This window comes from Zootoca vivipara, chromosome 2 (assembly GCF_965207765.1).
Source record: "Zootoca vivipara chromosome 2, rZooViv2.hap1.1, whole genome shotgun sequence".
Lineage (NCBI taxonomy): Eukaryota > Metazoa > Chordata > Lepidosauria > Squamata > Lacertidae > Zootoca > Zootoca vivipara.
Genome location: NC_142584.1, coordinates 96,204,461 through 96,221,683, shown reverse-complemented (window position 1 = coordinate 96,221,683; position 17,223 = coordinate 96,204,461). Strand labels below are relative to the sequence as shown.

Below are 17,223 nucleotides of genomic sequence, written 5' to 3'. Positions count from 1 at the left end.
ATTTCCTAATGTATTCTTAACCTCTTATTCCATATTTGTATTTACCATTTGTATTTGTTCATTGTAATGTATTACTCAAATCCTGCAAGTGAGTTCATTTCAATGAATTGCCATATATATCTTAAATCCTTTTAAAGGTCGTTATTGTTAATTATGTTATTAATTATTTGTTAACCACCTACAAAGAAGGGTTATATACAGGTTAAACTTACAGTGTAGATGGTTCGGGTTTAGTAATTTTAAAAAACTGTCATTAGTTCAAAGGACTTCTGTGACTCATGATAAAAACAAAATAGCCCGCTGCCAAATAAGGTTTTCTTCTAAGTAACACACAATACGAAAAAAGTATATAAGGCTATATGAAAGTTTTGATTAAAGGCAAATCTTTCACAATCCACAGAGCACATACTCAATCAGGGGCTGAAGAGGAAAACCTCTAGAGAGCTGGAGGAACTAAACAATCCTGGTAAGGTTTCTGTGACTTTCCAGCAAATAGTAATTTGCTCTTTTATATTTCTTCAATGAAAAGTCATGCATTGCAGTCCCAAAACCTTTAAATCAAATGATTTTCTGGGCATCAGGCATTCAAGTTTCATCACCTACTATAAAATATTGACTCTGCACATTTGTTCCCCTCCCTATACCCTCTCCACGACTTACTCTTAACAGTAATTGATTTCTTTTTTTCAAAGACTTGCCTCTGAAGAGGGCTGCAATAGCATCCAGAAGGCATAGCTTAATCGGGACTTAGTTTCAACAAAATTAACTTTGCTTAATAAAAATGTTATCAGTAAATAATAATAATACTCTCAAAACAAACAAACTTAGAAAACCCAATTAGTTAACAAGCTCCCTTTTTTTGGTTCAGAGAAATGATTATTTTAAGAAATCTATCATTGTTACATGTTTTCTGTCTTAATGTGCTTGCTTTAATGACGTACAATTGACATTACCTTGTCAACAAGAATAAAGCTTCACAAACTCTCATGCTTAATAAAACTCTCAGCTGGAGTTCATTTCTGAGCACAACTCAATCTGGCATGTGCTTGCAAACCAAATTAAAAGATTTTTCTTCTCCCCTTTGAACACTGCCTTTCAGCAACTATTTTACTTTTCTGTAAAACGACCTTTGGCTCGGTCCAATATGTTCGCAACATCGTGCAAATGCAAACGCCGTCCTTGGGACAAACGTGACCCGGTAGCCTTGCTGGTAAACTTATCAGGCTTGTTGATGCCATTTTTGTAACGGAGGTGGGAAGACACGGCACGGCCCATCTCCGCCACCGTACTCCCAAAGTCAGGCAGAGACGCTCTGTGTGGGTGGCCCGCAGCTCAATTCTAATTGAGGGGAAAGAATTGCACAATCAAGCCTTCACGCACACAGGCCTCAGCATGGATCGCGGAAAGGAGGGCTGTGTGCCTGCTTGGCCACCACTTCAATTGCTCTGCCACCCAAGTAATTGTCTGAAATGGCTTCTGCAGAGCCACCACCTTCCTCTCAGATAATGTGCCTTCCCTTTCCTGCGCAACAGGGATTTTGCGAAATGCGCCGTAAATGTCTCCCGAACATCCGTTATCAAAATGCATAGGACCTGCATAAAGTCATGCTTTTTACACAGTGACTATTCAGTTACCAAGGGGGGCGCAGGGAAGAAATGTGTTTTTACTCTCTTCTAAATGGTTATACCCCTGCCTTTCCTCAGCACGGTCTCACCACACAGCAAAGGCTAATATATAAACTACAATTCAGATTAACAACAACACAGAGAAAATAAATAAATTCACACAAATATTGCCTGCTGGATTTGAGACCCGCTATGTCGCTCTTTTGTACATTAGCTTGCGTTTTTGTTACATTGCCAATTTCTGCTGGCCAATGCTCAGGGATGATGGGAATTATAGTTCAGCCACATCTGGAGAGCCACAGGCTCCCCACCCCTGCTTTAGATCTACAAGCCAGCCCCCCCCCAAATCTCCAACTCCTAGCAGCAAGTCAGAACCCAAATGTGAAATTCCTAAAAAACATTCACCTATGTTTTCCTGCCACAGAAAATAAAGCTTTATCCCGCCCCCCTCGGTATTTACAGTGCAACCCTATTCCAATATGTCTTTCTCAGACGTGTTTCTCTAGGGTTGTATCCTTAATCACTCTGAGCACCCTTCCCCAACCTGCTACCCTGCAAACAGCCACTTCTTACCACTTCTCTTGTTAGACAAGGCTGATGGTAGTTGAAGTCCAAAATCTCTAGAGGGCACCAGGCTGGGGAAGACTGACTTATAGGCACACGGAATCTAATTTGATGCCACGACTTCATAGAGCACTTTTTAAATTTAATAAACAGAGAGATCTTTTGTTTGTTGGAGAACAGAGCACACAGCCTAACAAGTTTTCTTTTCTTTTCCCACAGAGCAAATAACAACTAATACAATGCTGTAATTAAAGCATCGTCCCTGAGTTGCTTCAGATGTCTTGGAAAGATGCATCCTATTGCCCGGGTTTCCCCTGACCCATAAAATTGGACTCTGCTATTGCTGAATTTCTCTTTTCGTGAAATACTGCTTTACTGGCTTTCATGTTGTATCTCTGGTTTTTATGAAACTTCCTTCCTTCCTTTTATGCTTGTATCTCTGGATATGGGCTTAGAGATTTTTAAATAGAAAACGTTGCAGAAATGCTTTTAAACAGACAAACAAACAAACAAGCTTTGGTAGAACAAAACTGTTGCCAGTACTGATATCCTTATGAAAAATGTAGAAAAGGGAAATGGATTTTCAAGTTACTACACAGTTCATATAACATGGCTCTGAAACGTTCCCCTAAATCAAATGCTCTCGCTTCCCCTATGTAAGGCAAATGCGGTTCTCATCTTTCTCAACCCCCCCCCCTTGCTCCTCTGTCATCCCCTTGCCATAAACACGTTTTGCTGTTCCTCAGTGGCAACCTTGCTGTGCACACTGCCACATACCGCAAGGGACGTTGGCTAAGGGCAAAATCAAATACATAAGAAGAGCCCCATTGGATCAGGCCAAGGGACCCACCTAGTCCAGCATCCTGTTCTCACAGTGGCCAGCCAGTTGTTCATGGGAAACCTACAAGTAGGACCTGAGTGCAACAGCACTCTCCCTACTTCCCCTCCCCATTGCCCTTGGTGCCTAACACACGGGTGGCGCCGTGGTCTAAACCACTGAGCCTCTTGGGCTTGCTGATCAGAAGGTCGGCGGTTCGAATCCACGCAAATGAGTGAGCTCCTGTTGCTCTGTCCCAGCTTCTGCCAACCTAGCATTTCGAAAGCACACCTGTGCAAGTAGATAAATAGGTACTGCTGCGGCAGGAAGGTATACAGCATTTCCATGCACTCTGGTTTCCATCACAGTGTTCCGCTGCGCCATAAGCGGTTTAGTCATGCTGGCCACATGACCCGGAAAGCCGTCTGTGGACAAACACCGGCTCCCTCGGCCTGAAGCGAGATGAGTGTTGCAACCCCATAGTTGCCTTTGACTGGACTTAACCTTTCAGGGATCCTTTACCTTTAAAGGTAAAGGGACCCCTGACCATTAGGTCCAGTCATGACCGACTCTGGGGTTGCGACGCTCATTTCGCCTTATTGGCCGAGGGAGCCGGCATACAGCTTCCAGGTCATGTGGCCAGCATGACAAAGCCGCTTCTGGCGAACCAGAGCAGCGCACTGAAACGCCGTTTACCTTCCCACTGTAGGGGTACCTATTTATCTACTTGCACTTTGAGGTGCTTTCGAACTGCTAGGTTGGGTAGGAGCTGGGACCGAGCAACGGGAGCTCACCCCGTCGTGGGGATTCGAACCGCCGACCTTCTGATTGGCAAGCCCTGGGCTCTGTGGTTTAACCCACAGCGCCACCCTTTACCTTATAACAAAATACACACAGATTAAGGGAACTTCATTAATACAATTCCCGTTTTCACTGATGGTTTTTGTTCTATTTTTCTGCTGGAAAAATTGGGATTATTCATTCAATGGGAGCAACTGCCCATACTCCTCTCGCCTCACCGCCCATGGATGCCCTTGCCTGAAGATCATGTGCTACTGCTCCAAATTTTGTTAATTCAGAAAAGGACAGATTTCCTTCAGTCTAAGTAAAGACTAAAGAAAGTGGAAGAGGACGAAGACTGGATGATGATGATGATGATATTAAGTATTCGCACACAGAAAGTGTGTGAATGCAGAACAGCAATTCCACACTAAATTCCTTGTCTGGAAGCAAACCAAATTGTTTTAGAAGCCGAATCAGGCCCACAGGCCTGTATCCATGCTCTGTGGTTAAGCTGTTCATACCTATTTCAAAATGAAAGGGATTCAGCACCTGTAAAGAATTTTAATGGTTAATTAAGCCTTGCTGGCATCAAGCCTCATGTTAGCATGCTTCTGCTAGCGTAGGACTTTGTGGCTAAGTTTGACAATGCCTCCATTAACACACACACACACACCCACTCTAAGCAAACCATTACATCTCCATTCATCAAATAAAAAGGTATTAAATCACTTCTCCTTCCAATGGCTTGAAAAATGCCCACACAGCAAATGAAGGTTCTACCTTGTAATAAGGAAGGACAGTGCACTAAATCATGGCAGAAAACGTCTGCTCCCCAAAAAGGAGGGAGGGGTTGGGAAAGGAAAACACTGGAAAATTAAATGCACAAAATGCAACGATACAAAATGAAAACCGCTTGCCTGAACACCCAGTTAGTTGCCGGTAAAACAACCAATCGCAGACTAAGTGTTTTCTATTGTATATTAGTATTTTTATTGAGTGCCATCCGAATTAGGTGAGCAGAGTGCAGCTGAATGTAGCTATGGGCAGCCTGAGGAACGACCATCCACCTTGGGCCTCCTATAAAAAGCAAGGCTAGAGTGAGAGACTAGGGTGATGTTCGCTGTTTCCAGGAATTCTTCTCATTGAGAGACTTTTGTGGGCAAGAGTTTGTGGGGGAGTTTGTTTGGACCCTGGGTATTCAGATATGCCTTTGATGATTATGCTTAAAGCCTTGTGTGTGTGGGTGGGGGGCTGCAATCTATGGCACCTGAGAAAGGTCTTAGTAAATATTGCCTCAAAAATCCATAATGCACAAAAGACTGTTTCCTCTTCCTGCTCAGTTCCTGGCTCAATCTGTCTTAGAGTGAACCTGCACCCTTAAACATGGCTGTATTTCATTGTATTCCAGGGCTGAACAACCTCTTCCTCATACAGAAAGGAGGTACAAAAAGCTCACCTCACACCATTTTGTGTGATTCTATCCTTTTTCTGTCCTTTTGGATGTCGTAGCCATTTTGTGCTATGCCACATGTCCTTACCTTCCAAGTTCCGGACTGCAGAATCCGGGACCGGCAGCCATTTTACACCGGAAGTTGCGTCGATGTAACTTCCGGTGTTGCTTTGCCCTTCTATGGGCACCCAAAATGGCCGCCACCGGCTTCAAAAGTCGCTTGTACACATGTCAGGAAGTGTGCCGACGCAACTTCCGGTGTCGCTTCGCCCATCTATGGGCACCAAAATGGCCGCCGCCAACACCGGAAGTCACGTCTATGCACTTCCGGACATGCGTAGATGCGACTTTTGAAGCTGGCGGCGGCCATTTTTGGTGCCCATAGAAGGGCAAATCGGAAAGAAAAAAAATGGCCGCCGGCAGGAGAAAATAATGGAGAAAAACGGGAGACGAAGTGATACGGGGGACCACCGGGAAAAGGTAAGAAAAAATGGGTTTTCCCGGGGGAAACAGGAGACTTGGCAGCTATGCATGTCCACAGCAGCCACTTTGTGATATGCCACCCATCCCATGCCAGCCATTTTGTTACTGGCACCCACAACCCTTTCTCAAAATTTCCAGTGTGTCCACTGTCCTCAAAAGGTTGCCAATCCCTCATCTGTATCATCTCCATTTGAATTTATGAACCCTAGAACTATGTGGAATCACCCAGCCCAGGGATGGATGCTCTCTTGCATCTTAGACAGTGGAGATGCTAAGGGCTGCATGCAAGACATTATGCTCTACCCAGGGTGACCTCATGCCTAAGCACAAGTCCCTCCGCAGGCCAGGTGATGTGGGTCATAGTTTAATCTTATTAGCTCTATGCCCATGGGTAGGCAAACTAAGGCCCGGGGGCAAGATCCAGCCCAATCGCCTTCTCAATCCAGCCCTCGAACGGTCCGGGAACCAGTGTGTTTTTACAGGAGTACTGTAGAATGTGTGCTTTTATTTAAAATGCACCTCTGGGTTATTTGTGGGGCGTGCCTGGTATTTTTGCATGAGTAGAATGTGTGCTTTTATTTAAAATGCACCTCTGGGTTATTTGTGGGGCATAGGAATTTGTTCATCCCCCCCACCCCCCCCCAAAAATAGTCCGGCTCCCCACAAGGTCTGAGGGACAGTGGACCAGCACACTGTTGAAAAAGTTTGCTGACCCCTGCCTATGCCTTTTGAGCAATAAACTTTCTTTTCTTGGCCCCAACTCTCCTCTAGCTTCCCAGCAACTTCATACTGCATTCCTTGCATGGGGTGGGGGTGGGGTGGGGGTGGGGGAAGCAAGTCACAAATGAAAGACGTTTTCATGCTGCGCAGAGGAGAACTGGGCAATGAGGCGTGTAAAAGATGCATGGTTATTTGAATCGGAATGCAAAAGGCTTGTTAATGACCACAGAAAAATATGGTTGCTTCTCTATTACCTAATGACATGCAATCTGACATGTCATGGAGCTGTCGTCATCATGAACAAAACTGATTACATCCAAGAGGCCCACAGACAACTTTCCAATACTGCCTTTTACATGAAATTGGACTCAGACCCCACACAAGCATACAAAAAAGAACTGAACAAGATTATTAAGGAGCTACCCCTACACATCCAAGAACAGATCCTCACAAACACACCAGCGGAACCTCGGCCAGGAACTTTCTATCTTCTACCCAAAATACACAAACCAGGAAACCCAGGACGCCCCATCATCTCAGGTATTGGCACCATTACAGTGGGTGTTTCCGGCTATATGGACTCTGTTCTGAAACCATATGCTATCAGTGCTCCCAGCTACGTACGTGACACCACAGATTTTCTGAGGAAAATACAATATTTGAACAATCTTCCTAACAATACTATACTAGCCACTATGGATGTGGAATCTCTATATACCAACATCCCACACAATGATGGTTTACAAGCCATAAGGAACACCATTTCAGATAAAACCACAGCGGACTTTGCTACCAAACTCTGCCACTTTGTCCTTACCCACAACCACTTCAAATTTGGTGATGACCTGTTCCTCCAGATCAGCGGCACAGCCATGGGCACCCGCATGGCCCCACAGTATGCCAACATCTTCATGGCAGATTTAGAACAACGTTTCCTTAACTCCTACCCACTCAAACCTCTCCTGTACCTGCGATACATTGACGATATTTTTATTATCTGGACACATGGACAACAGACCCTGGAAACCTTCCACCAGACATTCAATGACTTTCACCCCACCATCAACCTAACAATGAACCAATCTATGCAAGAAATACATTTTTTGGACACTACTATAAAAATACAGGATGGACGTATAGACACCACCTTATACAGAAAACCAACTGACCGACAAACATATCTACATGCTTCTAGCTACCATCCCAAACATACCAAACAATCCATCGTATACAGCCAGGCCTTACGTTACAACCGCATCTGTTCCAACTCTACAGACAGAGAATCTCACCTAAGAGATCTACAGCAAACCTTTTTAGAACTAAAATATCCACCTGATGAAGTTAAACAACAGATCAACAGAGCCAGACAGATACCTAGAGAGAACCTGCTGCAAGACAGACCCAAAAAAGAAAATAACAGAACACCACTAGTCATCACATACAGCTCCCAAGCTAAAACAGTACAACGCATCATCAGAGATCTACAGCCTCTCCTGGACAATGACCGCTCCCTTTCTCAAGCTCTGGGAGGAAGACCTTTCATTGCCTACAGACAGCCACCCAATCTTAAACAACTCCTCACCCACAATAATACAACCACCAGACTTAACATGGACACTGGTACCAGAGCCTGCAATAAACCCAGATGCCAACTTTGCTGCCACATACACCCAGACAACACCATTACTGGCCCCAACAACATCCAACATACCATCTCAGGACTATTTAATTGCTCATCCTCTAACATTGTGTATGCCATCAAATGCCAACAGTGCCCTTCAGCTCTCTATATTGGACAAACAGGCCAAACCCTACGCCAAAGGATAAATGGACATAAATCTGACATCAGGAACCAGAAGACAGAAAAACCAGTAGGAGAACACTTCAATCTCCCAGGACATTCTATACAAGATCTCAAAGTAGCTGTCTTACTACAAAAGAATTTCAGAAATAGACTGGAAAGAGAAGTTGCTGAATTGCAACTTATCACCAAGCTCAAAACCATGGAGGGACCTGGTTTGAACAGAGATATCGGGTTCTTATCTCATTATACATGATAAGCGATCTTCAGCCATCTCAACCCTTGCTTTTTCATGCAAAACCATTTGCAGTCGTTTGCGGTCATCAACAGCTATCAGTCAGTCAATCACCCATTTCCACCACCCTTCTGAGTGATCCCCCCTCCCCATCCCCACCCCTCCCCACCCCTTCTCTACATAAGTGCCTGGAAACTTCCATTTCACTGTATCTGAAGAAGTGTGCATGCACACGAAAGCTCATACCAAAATAAAAACTTAGTTGGTCTTTAAGGTGCTACTGAAGGAATTTTTTTATGCAATCTGACAATTCAAATAAATCCACTCCTGACATTCTGCGTTACATTTAGAAGGGAAGGCCGTTGACATTTTGCTTCGTTCATTACCGTCTGCCAGCAATGGTATACTGGACAGCGGTGTGTGTGTGTGTGTGTGTGTGTGTGTGTGTGTGTGTGTGTGTGTGTGTTGCATCCACTTAAAACAAACAAATAATAGAAGCCTTTACAGAGTCATTGGGTGCCAGGAAGCATAATCCATAAAAAAGGCAAAGGCATTCTTCAGCCCAGCTACATTCAATGCAGCTCAAGTGCCTCAATGTGGACTGAAGTCTCATTGATTTGAATGGCACTCAGGCACTTTTATCTTATCTGGACTACGCCCAAGAAATGCAAAAGTCTTTTATGAGAGACTGATTTAAACGCAGCAGTAATGAAGGACCCTCTTTAAGGCTGCCTCGAATTGCCTTGAGCCAAGCAACTTGCTTGGCGCTGGCGGAAAAGGAACAGTAGTTGGAACTGCCATGAAGATTCACCCACACTGGGGAGGGGAGGAAAATATACTTTGGGACGAAGCTCTTTCTACTGCAGACGGTGCCAGAATGAGCTTCAGTCAGGAATTGGTACCGTTAATGTACATGCGAGATGCAGAGTCCATGGTTGGATCTATTTTTAACAGAGACTGGATTGGAATAGCAGCGCTAAAAGAGGTGGCGTTTAACCCTTCTTCAAATGCAATTCTCTTTACCACCCCACAAAACTGAGTGTCCAAAGTCATCATTGCAAGCAGCTTAATGTATTTTAATGGAAGCCAGAGGTTTTCTAAATGGGGTGGGGGCAGGTTCTTCCACCTCCTACATCAATTGCAACAGCATACTTATTTGTGGTGCTTAATAATGATAATAATAATAATAATAATATATTATTATTATTATTATTATTATTATTATTATTATTATTATGTACTCCATCCATCAGGCTGGATTTCCCCAGCCACTCTGGGCGGCTTCCAACAATGATTAAAATACATTAAAATTAATGTAATTAATTAATTAAGGAGGAAGAAAGTATATTTCTCCCTCCTCTATCTCCACTTTCTGTTTTTTTTGTTTCAATATTCATCTTAAATATAATTTATTTCCTCTTCCACCATTTGACCTCTGTTATGCTTGATAATCAGAAAAGCTGCCCGTTATGCTGCAGAACAGGCTGCAATTTTAGGGAAGGAAATCCAGAAGAATTGTTGCTTCAAAAGGAAAACAGCAGTGGTAAGAAAGCATTTTTTAAAAGGACAACTGGTATTATCTTTATAGCCGCGGCAGCTTCGAAAATAAGCAAATAGCAGAAATATTTAATGATACCTTCTTTTCAGGATTCTGATCACTGCCTGAGATGTTGAGAAAATGGAAAGCCAAAAGATCTCCAATTCACACACACACACACACACACACACACACACACACACACACACACACCATAATGGCATTGATGTTCCCCTGCCATTATTTTACCTTCGCTGCCTTAGACAGAAGTGATTCGTTGGACAGGAGTAAACAAGCTTAAGAAAAGTGACATGAATAAGAAATGCTTATTCCATATTCAGAAAACAACAGTCTGTGTTTGGACTGAGGCATGGCTGCAGAAGAAAACAAATTAAGCTTGTCATCAATTATTCCATTTATGGAAGCTAACAGCTGCCAATAGCCAACATTTTACAGTGTTGGAGAAATGTCAGTCAATATAATCTCCTCTGAATACGACAAGTAAAGAGTTATTAATAATCAGCTGGTTTGATTAAAGGTCTAATGTTATTATTGACCATATTCTAAATATTATAAGTAGAAGCTTCTGTTCCGTTAGCAAGAGATACCGCGCTATTCCTGCCTTTTCAAACCTACTTTCAAAATAACATTACCTCGTTTTAAAAAGAGACAATTTCAGAACCCACCTAGTCCTCATTTCTGTGGCCATATGATGCCATGGCAGTTTGGCTACCTATACTTTTCTACTGCTATCTATCTACTTATTTAACTCCCTACGCTGCTATGGTTTTTTTTTTAAGCACCACTTTAAATTTATTAATGTCATGTTTTAATTAATTTTTGTTTTGGTGGTTATTTTGTTAGCTGCCTTGGGTATTTTATACAGAAATGATTGATTTTCTTTTTTAAGCAAATAAAGAAGGAATAATCTAAAGCAGATTTTGGTCCAAGGGCAAAATTCTAACAATTAAGAATGCACAATTGACCACAGCCAAGCATTAGACACACTCAACATAACCTGAGTCAATCACTTGTCTCTAGCAGGTACTCCACTGATATATGAGTGTGAGTGTAGAAGAACAGCCCTTCTGGATCAGGTCAAAGGTCGCAGCTTGTCCAGTGTTTTGTTCTCACCATGGCCAACAAGATTCTGGGAAAGCCGGGAAGCAGGACCCGAGCTTACACCATGCCTACAGCGAGTGTGTTGCAGTCACATGCAAAGGTTTGTGTGATCCTTCTGCCTTATGGAAAGGAAACAAGTGTTCACACAGGTCAGTCCTAAGCAGAGCGGACAGCCTCCCCTGCTATGCTTACAGAGGAGTTGTGTGAGATCTGCATCTGAACTTGACCACAGAAGCATTAGTGACCTCGAATAAACTTCTTTTATTACTCAGTTTCTTGTTTATAGAAAACCATGCCCCTGAAACAGTAAGGGTTTGTTTCAACACGGTGGGCTTTCTGTATACTGATACCATTGCTCAAATAATCAGTCGGAAAGAGGAGAGCAACTTACAGAACCTAATTACAATGCAAGACATGCCTAGAAATACAGTGGTACCTCGCAAGACGAATGCCCTGCAAGACGCATTTGTCTTGCAAAAAATTCGTCTTGAGAATCGCGGTTTCCCATAGGAACGCATTGAAATTTAATTAATGCGTTGAAATTTAATTAATGCATTCCTATGGGCAAGAAAAGAAATTTCAATGCATTCCTATGGGAAACCGCGATTCGCAAGATGAATTTTTTGCAAAACAAATTGACTCGCGGAACGAATTAAATTCGTCTTGCAAGGCATCACTGTAACTGGATTCTGAAGTCTGATTGTCACAACAATGGCGGGGTATTATTTCCCCACCCCCACCATACCAGATATATAAAGATTTCAATTCTTGGATGCAATTAGCCACTCCCATTCAGTAATGGCCACTGAACATTTTATCATGGCAATGTCAACAATGCTTCCCAGAAGGGAATGCCTGAAAGTCTAATGGCAGCCCGTCTTGAACCTTGAAGGATAGGGGGAAGGATGAGAGAGGCGTGGCATCAGTGCTCCAATTGTGGCGAAGAACGTTTAGCCCAGGCACCCCAAACTGTGGCCCTCCAGATGTTTTGGGCTACAACTCCCATGATCCCTAGCTAACAGGACCAGTGGTCAGGGATGATGGGAATTGTAGTCCAAAACATCTGCAGGGCCGAAGTTTGGGGATGCCTGGTTTAGCCAAACCATGCTCTTCCTCTAGCTTTCTAAAAACAGCATCTAAGGAAGTCGTTACAAGTAAACTTCCCCACCCACACCTGCCCGTCTTGTAATCTGGACGCTGCACTATAAAGGTGAGGAGAGGTCTTGCGGCAACTGTGTTTTGAGACCTGAAGCAACTGGTGTCTGGAATGGTGCTCTGCTGCTGCCCTAATGACAGCAGCATCACTGTGGACTGGGACGGTGTGGGGCAGAGGCAAGATCAGGGTTGTGCAGGCATGCTGGCAGGGCTGATCGGGTGCTCCCACTGCTGCACAGCTCTGATCTTGCCTTCACCATGCCCCTGCCCCCATCCTAGTAAGTCATAGCAATTCTGCCATCAAGCAGAGCAGCAGCACCCCTCTGTGCTGTCCACTGCTGCCTTTAGGGGTGGAAAAGGCAGGTGCAAATATAAGAATAAGAATAGTTTTCACTGCACCATCAGTGTACATGGATGTGCATTATAGAGTGGAATAGTCCAGGTCCCTGCTGTGAAGAGCTTACAATCTAGAATTTCACAGAGGAGAAACAACAGAAGGAGGGAGGTTGGTAGAGACAAGGCTGAACAGGGAAGCAACATGCAGTTGTTTCAGTAACATGTGCCTAGGCTTAGTTGCACACTGAGTCACCGGAGGGCATGGGAGGCGCTAAAGGATAGTACCAAAGGCTTCATGGAAAAGGTGGACTTCGAGGAGGGATCTGAAAACAGGAAGAGGTGGCATCACACAGGTCTACGAGGAAGGAGGGGACCTTCAGGTGTTGGTGGAGCTGGAAAAGTGAAGACAGGGATGTAATAAAAGAGCAAAGGAAGTAGGGGAGGGCAAGTCCATGGAGGGTTCTGAAGGTAAGGACAGGGAGCTTGTGCTGGATCTGAGAGCAGATAGTATAGTGATTTGAGGAGTAGCTTGGCTACAGCATCTCAAGGCTACAGCATCTCAGGGAATGAATGTCCTGATGCTGTCTGTCCCAGTCTTGGCCAGCGGTGGAAGGCCAAACAGTTCTTTTCAGCAACATAAACACAATGTGATTTGAGGCAGATGAATGGGAAGCAATGCCGAAGAGACAAGAGGAAATGTAAGTGGAGCAGGCGGATTTTTAGAAAGGCTTTGCAAAAAAGCGTTCCTGTCTGTTACATTCCAACAAACAGTGCCCTGAAAACTTCCCCACACTATAGGAGTACTGATTATGAAAAAGAGGCAATCTGTAATTCTTCTTCTGAAACCATGCATAGCTGATGCATGTCTGCATTGAACAGGAGACAGATCGCTTGAAATATTTCGATGGAAATCCCAATTCGGCTCCGCCTGCAATATTCCTCATAACTTGCTGTGGAAAGGAAAAGGTGACGTGATCTCTCTGGTGTGCACAACTAAAGCAGTGGCACGAGGGGCAACGCTTAAGATCAGCCTCACTCTGCAGGGCTAAAGGGACAGGCAGCTTAGATGCGTTTGATTTAAAGGGAACTGCAGCATGAATATATTTTAAAAGCAACAACTCAGGAAGCAATAGCAATGGTATACAGAGGCATACAGTCAAAGCCAATGGGGTTAATATTTTTCCCTTTTTTGTTTTTTTTAAAAAAAGGATGGCAATAATTTCAGTCTGATTTGAAATCTACAGTGGACAAAGCCACAGGCTCCAATTGTACCTACCTGTCAAGGCCTGACATTCCTATTAGCAAGGCGCCCAAGGGCAGACACCGCTTTTAGCAGGGCACTTATTTTACAAAGGAAGGCAAAAGCCCATCTGTTCAGTGGGATGCTTTATATATATATATATATAAAATGAAAGTGAAAACTAAAAAGACATATTCTGAAAAGCAGCAGGACGCAAGCTGGAGGAAGAACCGAGAAAGTAAAAGTGGAAAGAGTGAAAGAGAACAAACATGGCGAGGGAGGGAGGGAGAGAAGCAAGCTCGAGGTGGCCAAATTCCCTCCGACTTACAGAACAGGAAGCATTTCTATCAGAGAGCCAAGTGGATAATATTAATTAAAAGAGATAACATGAAACAGAAAAAAACAAAAGGAGCAGATGAAAGGAAATCAGAATTATTAAACAAAATTGCGACGGATTAAAAAGAAAGAAAAAACACCAAATGGAATAGACACTATGATCAAATGCACCAGGCCCTTTGATTCATTTGCCATAGAAAATCTCTAGCAAAGCCAGGAATTGAAACTCGATGTTTCTGAGATGGTGATAATAGAATAATAGAATTGTAGAGCTGGAAGGGACCACGAGGGCCATCTAGTCCAACCCCCTGCAGTGGAGGAATCTTTTGCCCAACGTCGGGCTCAAACCCACAACCCTCATGTTCTACCAACCGAGCTGTTGTTTGGCGAACAGCGTACAAAAATCCAGTTGTGGTGTTGTTTCTTTGCCGCCACTCACATTTACCCCTTGAATCATGGCACGATGCCAGTCACTGCTACAGCAATGTGAATATGGGGGGAAATGTAGGCAGGGGTAATTATACTAGTCTTTCCTGCCCAACTGACTCAGTTCATGCCCCTTTTTACATACTCAGCTAAGAACAATGGAACTGCTTCTCACTGCACTGTGATTCCAGGCTGTTGGGAAATTTATAAATACCCCATCAAGACTCCTGTGCTTCTCTCCTTCACACCATTAGAATATCCACATAAGCGACCCAATAAAATGGCATTACACGACTGGCATGGTGAGCAAGTGTGAAAGCGGTCTGCATATATTCTGTATTCAGGTGCTCATTGTATCACAGTGGTGCAGGAACTCAGAATAATAGAATGGATGGGGCCCCAAGCTACATCTGGTACAACTCCCTGCAATGCAGGAATTGCAGCTAAATTCCTGGCAGATGGCCATCCAACCTCCAATGAAGGAGAGCCCACCACCTTCTGAGACAGCCCCACAGAAATGGCTCCCACACAACTAGGAATGCATAAAAGTGTGGCATTGGGAGATAAGACTTACTGGGCTTGCTAGCTTCAAAATGCAATGGCTGTGGTGGAAACGGCCAAATGCCTGCTAAGTTTTATGACATGATTTCCTCCTTACACTTTGCATACATACAATCAACATCCATCTATCTCAAAAGACAATGGAGTGCGCCTTCAGGGGTGAAGTCAAAGCACAGCGTTAGCAGCACTGAAGTGACCTCTCCAGGGCGCAAGCCTGGACAATGTCTAGGGAGGTTCCTGGGCTGCCCAGATGACAAGACCCTCCTCCCAGCCTGTGGTCGAAAGGAAAACAGAGCAATACGTTTGGCATCAGTTTGGCTGTAGGAGTTGCCGGAAGGAGGTGTACAAGGCACCACCCAACTATCTTAGGGACTTCACTCTGGATTTATGTAGGGTTTACTCCTTGGCCCTTTCTTCTCAAAAGATATCCTGCAAAGCAGTGGAGGGTGAGGATCAGAGCTGTCCTCCTCCTACATGGGCTACCTTCTCAGGTTGAAGAGCCCCATCTGCCCCTGATACAATCAATATATTTAAATATTTCAAATACAATAAAATTGTGGCTGGGTGAAAAAGGTGCTTGGTGTTACTTCCAAAGGAATCAGAACAACGGGACCACAGAAAGATTTTGTGCTAGACTGTGAACCTGAGCTGAAGGTTTACAGAAGGTGGTGAACCCACTCCCGGGATCAAGCTGTAGTTGTGAGCGGCCCAAGCACACATAACAACCGGGGGCCAGGAATGCAGATGCATGTCTCCAAAATCAAAAGGGGGTGTTGAGACAGATCAGCAGGGCTGGGAATAACTTTGTGCTAGGGGTGGGGCTGTACATCTGCATGCACAAACGGGAGATGCCTGCATGTGAAGCTACCAGCCCATGGAGCTATGGCATTTCCTCTCTGCCAGTTTGGAGCTCTGCCACTGAGCCATTAAGGCCCTTCTCTTGTAGCTGAACGGGACTGAGCCAAGGAGACTCGAACTGTCACAACTTCAGAGAATTGCTGCATTCGATGCTGCTCAGTGCATACCTTTTGGCTTTATGAAGACAAACATACGAGTGCATCGAGAAAGCGTCTGTGCGGAGTCAACAGGTTTTACCTTGGGATCAGCAGTGAGCAGTTTGAATGCTTGATATACTTGTGCTTCTTTCACGCCTCCACCAAGGTCCAGGAAGTTGGCAGGCTTTCCGCCATTGAGGGAAATGATATCGCATGTTGCCATAGCAAGCCCAGCGCCATTGACTGCAATTAAGAGAATCAGAGTTGCTCATTTTAAAATGACGAGATGCAGACTCCTATGGATGTCGTTTAAAAAGTGCCACTACCACTACCACTACCCAGAGAAGTTAGCATTTAAGAGCGGTAGAAAAACGCTGTAACTAATAATACAATAAATAGAGAAAGAGAGAGAGAGCAGGGAACAGTGTAAAAAAGATGGACCCTCAGGTTTAATGCACATGGACACAAAGAAGACATCAGCAATATTTGGTGCCTGGCATTCTTAGGCTGCTATTTATTGATTCAACCCCCCCCCCCCAGTGATTATGCAGAACCAAATGGACTAAGACACGTTTCACTATTGGGGGGGGGGGGGCGTGTCAGAAAGAAAGGCCACACAGCAGCTTCCTGCTCTTTGCTGCAATTGCCATTTATCTCTGGAAATAGAGCAGCGCTATTTGCAAGTGTACTTGGTGCTTGCTCATTCACACGCACACACTCCTTAAAATATATGCATTCTTTAAGAAGAGTTAGGGAGCACTGTGGTACATGGAGTGTTGAAAAAGAGGAGCACGAAATGGGAGGTGCCTTAAAATGCTAGCTGAAGTTTATTTGTTTGTTTATTTTATTTTATTTATGTCCTCTCTTTCCCCCCAAGGAGCTCAAGGCGGCATATGTGGTTCTCCACCTCTTCATTTATTCCCCACAAACAACCCTGTGAGGTAGGCTAGGCTGAGAGGCAGCGGCCAGCCCAAGTTCACCCAGTGAGCTCCGTGGCTGAGCGAGGAATTGAACCCTGGTCTCCCAGGTCATAGTCC

At 44.2% G+C, this 17,223-nt stretch overlaps 1 protein-coding gene across 1 annotated transcript in view; it reads right to left on the bottom strand.

Annotated features, from left to right (window-relative positions):
- Positions 1-17,223, bottom strand: part of SUCLG2 (succinate-CoA ligase GDP-forming subunit beta) — a 216,954-nt gene that overhangs the window by 52,573 nt on the left and 147,158 nt on the right. The window contains exon 9 of the mRNA XM_035106696.3: positions 16,287-16,429. Within this exon, the coding sequence (XP_034962587.1) occupies positions 16,287-16,429 (143 nt within the window). The remainder of the gene's footprint in view (positions 1-16,286; positions 16,430-17,223) is intronic.